Below are 12,726 nucleotides of genomic sequence, written 5' to 3' on the forward strand. Positions count from 1 at the left end.
TATGAAGATTGTATTGATTTTTTTTTTTGCTGCTGTTGCATCATACTGTTGCATCATACTGTGTGAGTACAAACACTTCTCCAAAAAACAGCACTTAAATATATTCTCTGAAACTACAGTGCCCCTTTTGAAATGAAACATCAAATTCTAATGGAATTACTGATAATATTTCATAATATGTGACAAAATAATGCTTTTTAGAGTTATTGATCTGGGAGAGGAAATGTTTTCTCTGCTAGTGATAACGAGCATCTCCTAAATAATCACTGATAAGTAGCCCCTGTAAGCAAGTCTTTGCTCTGACAACCTAGCACAGCCTTCCTCAAACTGGTGCATGCCAGATATATTGCCTGACTCTTGCTACCCTTTGTCTTCAGTTCTGTCATGGCCAAGAAGAGCTGTGGCCTTCACCTGCATCAACATTCTCTTGAAACCACCTGTAAACATCAGCTTAAGCAAACATCTCAAATAAGATGCAGGCCCATGACTCTGACATTGTCATTATTCTTCTGTATTATTTTTACCCTCCTTGTCTGGTGTATTTTACACCTTTGGATTGGCTAACCATGTTATCACCATGATGCATATTTTGGGTTTTGTTGTGTTTTGTTACATGGCCCACATAGCTACCCCTGAACACATTAGTAGAGACAGACTTGGGGTTTGCCAGTTGAGGCTATAAATGAATTTTTGATGGTGTTTTAGTTAGCCAATCAAAGCACTGTTTAGAAAATATGATTATCTGCTATAAAACTCTAGACATACATGTCAACCAGAGCTAACCAGTTCCAAGTGCAAACAGCATTTTGAAAGATGCTGTTTTGTATGTTTCAGAGAATGAAGACAAGTTGTAGGCTTCTTAAGTCCTCACATTGGGGATCAGAAAGTCCCAGACACTCTAGAAGGCAATGCTGAGCTATTTCAGAATACAGGGATCTATATTAGTCATTTTTCATGGAGTGTGTGTGTGTGTGGATTTTAAATGTTTAATATTGAAACTTTAGTAGTAGAATGCAGGCTGATTTTTATTTAAATATATCTCTCATTGGAACAAAAGCCTGTTCTTACTTTTCTCTAGCAACAACTATGGAACACCCAGCACAGACCTTTCCTTGCAGTAGATGGACTCAGCTTTTCCCATTAATTTCCCAGTTTATGTGTGTGCATGTCCACCTGTGTGCCTGCCTGCCTGCCTTCCATAGCATTTAGGCAAGGGATAGTCGGTGGTTTTGTCAGTTCCTTCCTGTGAAATATAGTGTACAGCATCTGTTTTGGTTGACAATCTCCCATGCAGGTACTAATCAGGACTGACCCTGCTTAGCTTCCAAGATCAAATGAGATCTGGTGCCATACTCTGATGCATACTCACTGATAGTGGATTAGAGTGGACCCCAAGTATCATTGAATTAAGACATACATACATAAACACTAAAAAAATAAGTATAGGGTTTGGCTCCATAGATGTGTCTCTGGTTCATACAGCAGATTTATAGTGTTCTTAGAGGAATTTAAAATATGTATCTGGGTTGCAAATCTGTCACAGTTCTGCCAGTTTACTTTTTGCTAGCTGTAGCAGTAAAGTTTGTGTTTTCTGACAGCCTTTTATCTCTACAAGTGAAACCTAAAGCTACAATGATTGTCAGGGATGATGAATATTTAATTCCCTTCCAGGTATTTTAATTTAGGCTTTTTCTGTCAGTTGTTACTTTATGTTGAGATTGTGATTAATCAACTTTGACCCAGTTATTCAGGATTTTTTTTAAAAAATAATAAGCCTTATTTCTTTGGTCTCAGTGTGTAAAATGTTTTTGGGGTCTACATTTTAACGAATATGTGTGTTTATTTAAAAAGCAGCATATATAAACTGATCCCTAACTGCTCATGGTAAAGAGCTGGTTTACTTTTGCCTGGTAGTAGAGAGGAAATGCATTGTGTGCTACCATGAAAGAGGATGTCTGTTCTTGATTCTTGCTAGTCCCATGATTTACTTATGAGGCACACCCTTGGCTCTCACAAGTGAGTGCAGCCAAACCAGTTATACTATTAGCAACATGACAGTGCAATCCCATATATTTCTGTTCAGAATTAAGTACCAATAAGCTCAGTGGTTCTTTCAGGCAAGTGGGTAGAGACAATCATAGAGTTGGAAGGGGCCTCATAGGACATTGAGTCCAACCTCCTGCTCAATGCAGGATCTCCAGCTAAAACATTCCCATCAAGTAGCTATCCAGCCTGATATCCAGAGAGGGAGACCGCATCACCTTTCTAGGCAATTGGTTCCATGGCAAACTGCTCTTACTACCAAGAAGTTCCTTCCAATGTTTAATTAAAATCTACTCTCTGTAACTTCAAACCATTAGACCTGGTCCTACTCCTTGGGGCAGCAGAGAACAGGCCTGCCTGTTCTTTTCTGTGACAGCTCTTGAGATATTTAAGAAGTGCAATCATGTCACCCATGAGCCATCTCTCATCCAAGCTGCACACAAGCAGACTATACACCTAGCTCCTTTAAACTTTTGTCATATGTTTTGTTCTTCATACCTCATGCAATCTTTGTTCCCCTTCTCCGAATTTGCTACAGCTTGCTTATATCCTTAAACTGAGGTGCCCAGAATTGAACACAGTACTCCTCAGCACTCCACTCTCTCATTTGTGAACATTGTGTTCTGCCTTTATGATCCATACAGTACGTACCTTCCCACTTTTCTACATTTTAATAACTTTTTCCCAGACCGTCTGCATCATAATGTAATACATTGATCTTAGACGTTTTCAGGTTCTTTTCTTGCACTCATTCTTTGCTTTTACTCAGCATCATGTTTAGCCTGTTCATTAAGTATAAGTAGTACTTGTGTAGGCTGCCAATGATAGTGTATAGTCTGCTTGTGTGCATACTTTTCCAGATATTTTTCTTCATTAGCAGCTGTGCATTTTTTCCTACATATTGAATGATACTGAAAGCATGTCACTGTTTTGCAACTTATTACTATATACAGATGCGCAAAAATATCCTTGCAAAACTGCAAGCTTCAATGTTGTGTGAGTTACCTTCAGTTTAAGTCCAATATCTTCCTTGGAAGGTGTACTGCAGTAATTTTTAGGAGTGCCATGTATTTGTCTCACCTTCAGGTTATTCATTACTATAGGCAGAGAAGGCTATAGTGATTAACACTTCTAGATTGCTGTCTACGCTGCAAAGAAGTAGGCTATCATACTGGTTTTTCTAAATCATCTAGGAATCAGTTAAACTATTTGGATTGAACTCCCCCCCCCCTTTCGTATTCCCCTTTTGAACAGTGATTCGTCTGAGTTTCATCTAGATACATCAATCACATTTCATATTAGATTTAATTTTTTGAAATAGATTTATCCATATACTGTTAGAGTAACTTGTATTTTCATAAAGCTATTTAGTTTACATTTATTTTGGCTCAGTTTGAGCCAAGTTTTTCTATTGGAGGAGTAAAACGGAGTTTGTCAGAGTTCCTTCTCTTTTGCACATGTAGCAAAGAAAATTACATAGAAGCATCTGTTTCTAGTTTTAAATAAACCACAGCTTCCTATTGTCTTCCAACCTAAGAACCTGTGGGTTAAACTGTAACTAGCAAGAACAAAGAGGATCAGAAATTGTAAGGGAGGAATGAGAAATATGTGCCTGAATCTTACCGCAGCTCATTCACAGGATGGAGAGTGATGCTTTCCCTTTATATCAGAACAGTGCCTCCATTCCCTTGTATCTCCAAATATACAGTGGGCCCTTGGTATCTTGCTGGGATTTGGTTCCAGGCCCCTTGTGGCACCAAAATCCATGGTGTCATGGACCAAGAGTGGCAGGACTGGGACTTGGAGGAAGAGTCTGATGAGGAGGCTGAGGAAGGGATCCAGGCCAGTCTTCCAGACAGGGAACAGCCTGCAGCCCTCCCTGTTGCAGAGCTTCAGCCAGCTGATCCTGTGGAATTGCAGCCTCAGCCAGCAGGACAAGGGCAAGATTCACCTGCTGATGAGACAGAGGACACAGCTGGGGCCTTACATCTAATCAAGCAAGGGGAACAAAAGGATCCAACAAAAGATAGAACTAAGACACTCAGCCAGTCCACAGGTTAAGCAGCAAGCAAGCGAGCTCTGATTAGAACCAGCTGGTGTCAGGCTTTTCAAGAGCTAAGTTTGCTTAAGAGTTGCTGGAAGAAATTTATCTGTTTCCTGGCCAGCATTCCTGTTACCTGTTCTCTAACGTCTGCTTTTCCTATTTTGGACTTTCTTGACCCTCGGACCATGTTTATTACTGTTGCCTCCCTTGACTTGGACTTCTTGACCAATGCCTTTCTCTTAACATACTCTCACAGGCAAGACTTTTTGTCTGCTTGTGATTAGCTGCCTCTGGCTGCATTAGTCGGAGGCCAGCCTGTGTGCGTCTTTGGTGAACTATGACACATGGATACTCAAGTCTCATTATATACAATGGTGTAATAAAATGGTGTCCCTTATATGAAATGGTAAAATCAAGGTTTGCTTTGGGGATTTTTTAAATATATATATTTTTAAGCTGTGGATGGTCAAATATATAGTATTAGAGGGCTGACTGTACTACAGTTTAGAACTTACAGTTCATGAGTTTATTTCATTAGTCCCTGTAGGTAAATATTATGTGAAGAAAAACTCTCATACATGTTAAACTCTCATACATGTTCATACAATCTAGAGCCATACATACTAGAGTCCCAGGTTTCAGATGGAGAGGAGGCGGCAGATTGCCAGGAATCTGAAGCTCCTGTAGGGTCTTTCTGCAGCTGTAGAGCTGGGGCAGAGACCCTACTCCCCATCAAGAGGTTGCAGATGCTGATTGACCCACTGCCATCATTCATGGAGTAACAAAGAGACCAAAGAGATTGCATTGTTCCCAGAGTTTGTTAAGTTGGGGACAGTGACCTAATTAGACACCTGGTATTTTGGAGACATCTGCTCATAAATCTCCCTAGCGTCTCTGTTACTTACAACCATCTTATCTGGGTGAATGACAGTATTCTTGGCATTTAGCATTTGTGTTTTCTTGACCACGGACTGGCTATGGTTTTATGACTCTTTTTTTAAAAAAATTATTTCTGGCTGACCCTTTATCTGGACTACTGACTTGCTAAACAACTCCTGGACTGCTCTCTTGCTTCTCCCGTCATCCTGCTGGATACCCTGTGAATGACCTGCACTAAATTAATTACTTGACAGCTCTTGTATTCCAGATGGATAGAATACAAGAGCTGTTGATTCCTGGGATGCTTGCTGACTCGAACATAAGATATCTGCACTTCTTATTGTCTTTTCTTTGAAATTCACGCTGATATAAGAAATAAATAAGAAATAAATACTTATATAGAATTATATTAGAACTCTTTTGGTTAGATTATTGTCTCACAATACTTTCAGCAGTGATTCTAACATTTAGCAGGATTCATTGTTTTAATCTATCTACATCATAGATCTTTACCATCAATATAATATTAGCATTAACCTTCAAATTGCAATGGCTTCTATAGGGTGCTACTTCTGTACATTATATTTAATACTATTATTATTGCCAGTAGTACAGTGCACCCTTTCTGCTCGCGGGGATCTGTTCCGGACACCTCCCTCCCCCATGTAAAGAAAAAATGTGTGTATTCAAGCTCCGTTAGAAGTAATGGGGCTCATGCCTGTAGTGTGTGCCCCATTACTTCTTCCAGGTGCGCCAAGGCTTCTTCCAGCGTAGGCTTCCAGGATATGGTGGAAGCCGTGTATGGCACATCCACTTATAATGCGGGCACACTGTATTTGTTTTCCAAAATGGTGAAAGCTTTACCATTCAGTTGTGTTCTGCTTTCTTTCTACTTACCTTTTTTTAAAAAAAAAAAAAAAATAATAATGCTATATAATAGTGTTTTAAGGAAGTTACTGGGTTTCCCTTTATAGCAGATAATTTATCAAGCTTTAATTGATGTGTTCAGGCAGTGTCCTAGAAGGCACTTTGCTTAGCATACAACATAAAGCTGCTCTCTGTGATCATTGATACTTTTAGTAAGCAAAGGACATATCTAAACACGTCTATAGTGTGTGCATATTTTAAATACTGTACTATAAGGCTCATTTGTATTGAAGTATTAGGGAGTAAATATATGTAAAAATAAGTGGGTAAGTTCTGGTATGTTTCAGAAAAACCTTTCCTTCAAAAATATGAATTAATTCTAAGAGATTTCGGAACAATCAGTTATGATGGAAAGATTTTGTTCAAAAATATCAGAACCATTCTGTCAAATAGAGATTCTTTTTGTTGAAACAACTTGCAGTGGATTCTCATGTTTGTTTTTCAGGATAGGTGTGTGTGTGTGGGGGGGTTGAGTTGGGGATTGTGCTAAGATGGTTGATGTTTCTGTTTTGCACTTTGCGCATACAAACAAACAAAAACAAGCTTCATTTATATACCGCTTCATACCGTCTAAGCAGTTTACAACTGTAAGCTAATTTGCCCCCAACAATCTGGGTACTCATTTAGTGACCTTGGAAGGATGCAAGCCTGAGTCAAGCTTGAGCCCTTTTGCTGGTCTTGAACTCGCAGCCTTGTGGTTTTGAGTGGGTGGCTGCAGTACAGGCATTTAACCACTGCTCCACCAGGACTCCTATAAACTATAGTTCCCCCATATGGTACACAGGTGCATTTTTTCCACCTGCATGTGAAATACAATGTTTGTGAAGCAATCCTTTCAGCTGATGTAGAATCTGCAATTCCTGGTCGATTGAGACTGATACATGTACGGTACATGTACATGTACCAGTGGATTATACAAGTTGTGCATCCCTTATCTGAAATGGTTTGGACCAGAAGCATTTCAGATTTGAGGCTTTTAAAAGTTTTGTAATATTTACATATACATAATGAGATCTTGGAGATGGGACCTACATTTAAACACAAAATCTATTTATGGGGTGAAGCAGACCTCCTCTTTATGCCAATCTGGAGATAGCATCTGAGTGTGGTGTTTAGACATTGCATGCTCTGATGCCACCCCCAAGCCGGTGTCACGCCATCCACCCACCCACACGACTGGCAGCTTTGTGGCGCTCCAGTGGTGCAGTGTTTATATGCCGCACATCGCAGGACTGCTGAAAAGCCATGGGGGGAGAGAAGATGGTTCTTTTCCAGCGCAAAAACGAATGGCATTTTGCCACTTCTTTTGTGTCAGAAAAAAGCTGGAGTGGGGCTGTGGCGTGCAGTTGCTGCGGCATCCACCTGGCTTTTTCAGGGGCAGCATCACACCGTTCCTTCAGGGCAGTCTATTTCACCCCTGTGTTTCATGTACACATTTATACACATAGACTGAAGGTAATTTTACAATATTTTAAATAATTTTGTGCATGAAACAGAGTTGAAACAAGGCTTCTGTCTTGTGAATGAACAAGCAGAAGTGCCACAGCCGCATCCTTCAAGCATCATATCGGTGTGCAAAAAGTTTTGAATGTTAGAGCATTTCATAATTTTAGATAAGGGATACACAATCTGTATATGTTTCACTGAGAGCTTCAAGAACTGAAGATAAAAAATAATATATTTTTTTTTCTTTCTGTCTCTGTCATACTGCAGGATGACGTAGTCTTGTTAGGCTTTATAACCTAAAAAGAAAATGAGCTTAACATCCTGGTTTTTGGTGAGCAGTGGAGGCACCCGCCATAGGCTGCCACGAGAGATGATTTTTGTTGGAAGAGATGACTGTGAGCTGATGTTGCAGGTAACTGTGTGAAAGTTGAAAATTTTGATTTAATAACATAAATATTGTACATATTTTTTGGGGGGGACTACATTTTGATTTCATCAAATATTTTGCTTTCCCATATTTAACTTTTATTGCCAACGATTAGTTTAACCATTGGCCTGTAGTCCACATAGAGGACTAAGACTAAGACTAATGGACTTTAGTGAATGAACACTATTAGTTACTTGAGGTAAGAAATATCCTGATTTATGTCCTGAATGGAAGAAGATGTAGGTCTTTAAAGCATTCTGATGATGAAGTGAAAATGGAATCTTCCTTTTTTCACATATTAGTGTGATCCTTAGACAAAGACAAATTTGGATAGCAACAGAAAGGTATTTTAAAAGAGTGTGAATAAGTAGCATTTTGGAACTCACAAAAGAGGGACATTATTAATAAAAAAATGAAAATGTACAAAAAATTCAATAGCAGCTTTCCCCCCATCTTATTCCCCCCCCCCGCTGCCTTGAAATTGAGAGTTGAAAAAAAAAGGCACAATCTATAGTAGGTTCTGACATACTGTAAGCAGAAGTGATATCAACTTGCAACTGCAGCCACTTAGCACTCCAAAAAACTTACTGCAGAGGACTGGGAAACTGGTTTTTGGTTGGAAACAAGAGAAGCGAAAGAAGCTCTGTTACATATTCCATTGTCACAGTTGACCTAGGGCCTGAACAGACAGGCCAAAGCTGCTTTGGGCCACTTTGGAGGTATGCAGTTTAAATGACACATGCATCTTAAGAGGCCAGAAGCTGTACCAAAGCTGCGCTTCAGTCCTTAGGACTGGAGCATGGTTTTGGCGCAGCTTCTAGACTCTTAGGATGCATGCATCATTTATCATACCTCCAAGGTGACCTGAAGCAGCTTTATTTTGGCCTGTCGGGCCCTTAGTGCAGTGCTTTCAAAAATTTGTTACAGTACTCTTCTCCAAAGTAATGAGTAAAAGACAGTTGCACAAAGTAATATTTAGTAGCGGATTTCAGGAGATTAACTATAGTTCTCATAACAAGAACATTTGGGATTTTTGGCACTATGGAGACTCGTGTATTTTTGTGGCATGAACATTTCTGACAAAGGGTTCTTTTGAGACCCTTTGGACTAGATCTCTAGCCCTCAGAATCCAGGGCCACAAATCTCATTGTTCTCAAGGTGCCATAAAATTCTTTGTCACATATCTAGTTAAATCTCTTGTTATTATCTTAGTTCTAAGAGACTTTTTAAAAAACAAATAGTAATGACATTATAGTGTTGTTGACGCAGCATAGAATTGCTTTGCATTGACTTTATAATTCACTTCATCACACTGTTGATGCATGTTTAACTTGTGGTAAGATCCCCTATTCCTGTGGTGGCGAAGCTATTGCACATGTGCCCTCTCTGGCACACAATGCCATTTCTGAGGGCACATGGAGAGATGGGAGGGTCAGAGAACATCAGGAACAGTCACACGCCTATTCCTCATCTTTCCCCACCCTCCTGTGCTTTCAGCTGTCTCTGGGGAAGTCTTGCTCCCAGAAGTCCCAGCCCTGGAAGGCAGAAGTCCCCCCCCCCCCCCCCCCCCGGCACCGGGTAATACCCAGTGCAGGAATGCCTTTGAGTTTCAGCACTTGGTCTCTAAAGGTTCACCATCACTGCCCTATCCTTTTCATACATACTGCTATTGTTCTTTTTAGCTTCTGAAGACAGAGTATTAATTCTGAAATATGTGGAGCAATAAATAAGAAATGGTTAAAGGCTTTCCATTTTTGGTCCAGCATCAGATTTTTTTTCCTCATCCTTTTTGCTTGCACTCTTCATTCATACAAATAATTGAATTTTTCCAGACCAATACAGTATGTGTGTATTGCTGCTGTTCTGATATATTTCTTTAAAGAATAAGAAGGTATTTTGCAGTGAAACTTAATCATCTAAGTATATCTACACACCTGATTATATTTTCATTTAAAAATGGAAGTATCTAGAAGAAACTATGTATAATTTTGTAGTTTTATATGTGCTGCTTTCTAATTTAACAAAATGATTCAGTTTATTGTCCTGTGATGATTACCTGAATTTTTATCGGAAAGGTAAAAATTAAATTCTTTAAAAAAATTATACTGCTATTCTACCTCAGTTACTTAGGGGCGAAACAAACCAGCTCTAAACGCTGGCTTCCTGGCAGCTTGGAGACATGGTGTTTAGATGACGAATGCCCCCAAGATGCCTGGAAACTATCTGGCTGCCCAGACGTGGGCTGGCTTCTGGGTGCTCTGGCAGTGTGGTGTTTACACTGCAGGAGTGCTGTAAAGCCATGGTGGGGTGGGAAAAGCCTACTTTTTTTGCTGGCTCAAAAAGGAGTGACAGTTGCTGCAACCCCAGCATGGCTTTCTCAGGGTTAGCTTCAAGCCGCCCCTTTGGGCAGTCTGTTTCACCCTTTAGTTAGGTATATGCAACTAGGTCATGTCTTCTGACCTGCCGCTCTCCTAAACCCAGTTTAACAGCAGCAACCACATTGTGTAATGGAGGTCTGTTCAGCTGCTGGTTGCAGTGCAAGGAATGAACTCTGGACTCCTGTTAACCATTTAGCCATAATGCTAACAAGAACCTCTAGACCCATATGCCAGGTGGCAGAGGCCCAACTAAGTACATATTCCTAACTTTTTTCTAATACTTTCACGATCATGTCCTGGAAATGCCTGATATTTTTGAATTGTTAAGCATTTATTCCCTGTTTGCTACTGTAAACACATTAAAATTAACATTGTATCTTTTTCATATTTCAGTCACGCAGTGTGGACAAACAACATGCTGTAGTCAACTATGATGCTTCTACTGATGAACACTTAGTGAAAGATTTAGGCAGTCTAAATGGAGTAGGTGAATTTGTTCTGTTTTCAATACTTATAGTTTAATCTGTATAACTTAGAGGATTCTAAAGAAATAATTATCATAACTGTATTATATATATTTGATAGAAGAAAAGGTAAGAAATACATCTAAAGAAATGACTTCTTGAAATGTGATCTGAAAATGTTAGTGAGGGAGTTTTTTTAAAAAAAACATGTTAAGGCTGTTTGAGAGCAACTTGTTTGCTTTTCTAAATACATAAATAATAAAAATGGAAGTTTTGGATGGAAGCTCTAAAAGTAATCCTGGAGCGAGTTCAAGAGGGGGATTATCTGGCATCTCTTGATTTCTGGGTAGCAATACCTCCCAGGTACAGGAAACACCTCAGTGTTGCTTTATCTGGATGCTCTTTATCAGTACCAAGCTCTCCTGTTTTGTCTGTTTGTCTCTGGGTGTAAACCACAATAATTGTTACATGGGCCATACATCCGAGGGACCACAGAGAGTGCACACACACACACACAAAGCTGTATGACCTATTGATTTCCTCAACCTCCTTCCTGAAGAGCAGGGAGGATATGTGGATCAGCATGCAATGCTTACAGTTCCATGGTTTATGGTTAACATGGAGAAAAGTAATAAATTTTTCCAGTTCACAGATTACATCTGGGAGCTATTATATATACCAAGGAGCACTGAGTATTTCATCCACCTTAGAGGAGGGAGAAGTTGGTGGCAATGATCACTGTCAGTCATTCATCTATCAGTGGAATTGATATAGCTGGCTAAGCTACATGGTGGCGTGTTTATGCCACTTAGGCCAGGTTTCATGTGAGTGAACTACACCAGTGTCTACTCCCATACCATGATAAAACAGCAGAAAAATGACAATTCTAGGTCCTACTTCCCCTAAACATCAGGCTGCCTTTGAAGTGATGGCATGCCAAGATTCTCTTTATGAGTGTGTCCATTCAGGAACCCAGGAGGATGGTGATGACTATGGACACAGTCCCAGGGGTTGGGTGACTCACTGTGAGGGTCAGTTGGCTTAGGGACTACAATCACAGACCAAGATCAACCCCAGTATCAATTGGTCAGGCTGTAATTTGTGCCCTGTTGAACTTTGTCCAGAGTGCAAGGCAGACATGTCTTCGTTCAGATGGACAACAAATCTGTAGAAGCAGAAATAAATAAAGGGAGGCATTTAGTCTTGATCCCTGATGAGAGAGAGGATGCTACTCTTACAGTGGGGAGAACCTCACCTCAGAGCCGAATATCTGCAGGGTCAATGTATTATCAGGAAGACTGGTTGAGGAGGGAGAGTGTGGATCCAGGAGAATGGAGTTTCAATTCTATTTCTCTTTCAGATAGTATTTTAAAAATTTGGCATCCCATGGTTTCACCTGTTTGCTTCACAGGAAAATTGCAATCTTCACAGGTTTGTATTTAGATTTTGGATAAGGGAGTCTCTGGTCTTTGATGCTCTGATAATCCCTTTGCATAGGGTTATCTCTTACGCCTTCTTACCAATATCTCTGATTTTCTTAATAATAATAATAATAATAATAATAATAATAATAATAATAATAACTATTAACCTTTATTTATAAAGCGCTGTAAATTTACACAGCGCTGTACATACAATCTTTTAGTTAGACAGTTCCCTGCCCTCAGGCTTACAATCTAATAATAATCAGTGATGTCCAGTACAACTCTATGTTGCTTCATATCTTGGAAGAAAATTGGATTGGCTTTCATGAATGTAACTGTTCAGAAAGTTTTTAAGATGACTGTCTAGCACAGCTGCAAAATTTTTGTAATCCTTATTTAAAAGGGATATAGAGCTAAAATTCTTTGGCAATGGGTATTCTGAGGGCCAAAACAGATGGCCCTGAAGGAGTGGCTTGACACCACTACTTCGAATGCCAGGTTGAGACTGCAGCAACCACACACTACAGACCCAACCTGGCTTTTTGCTGGCACAAATAGAAGGTGCAAATTGCTGCTCCTTTTAGAGTCTGCAAAAAGCCAGCTTTCCCAGTGCTGCACTGGCTTTGCAGCATGTAAATACCGTGCCACCAGAGTGCCGCGAAGCTGCCCATTGTGTGGTCGGGTGGGGTCATTG

General features: G+C 39.9%; 1 protein-coding gene across 12 annotated transcripts in view; it reads left to right on the forward strand.

Moving 5' to 3' along the window:
- CEP170 (centrosomal protein 170) overlaps positions 1 to 12,726 on the forward strand; it is a 127,136-nt gene that overhangs the window by 15,289 nt on the left and 99,121 nt on the right. For all 12 annotated transcript variants that reach the window (XM_089529814.1, XM_089529816.1, XM_089529819.1 and 9 more), the window contains 2 exons: positions 7,607 to 7,751; positions 10,538 to 10,627. In XM_089529814.1, the coding sequence (XP_089385940.1) occupies positions 7,647 to 7,751; positions 10,538 to 10,627 (195 nt within the window). In that variant the 5' untranslated portion in view covers positions 7,607 to 7,646. The remainder of the gene's footprint in view (positions 1 to 7,606; positions 7,752 to 10,537; positions 10,628 to 12,726) is intronic.

The sequence above is a fragment of the Sceloporus occidentalis genome, unplaced genomic scaffold (assembly GCF_023333645.1).
Source record: "Sceloporus occidentalis isolate IW3139 unplaced genomic scaffold, rSceOcc1.0.p SCAF_6, whole genome shotgun sequence".
Classification (NCBI taxonomy): domain Eukaryota; kingdom Metazoa; phylum Chordata; class Lepidosauria; order Squamata; family Phrynosomatidae; genus Sceloporus; species Sceloporus occidentalis.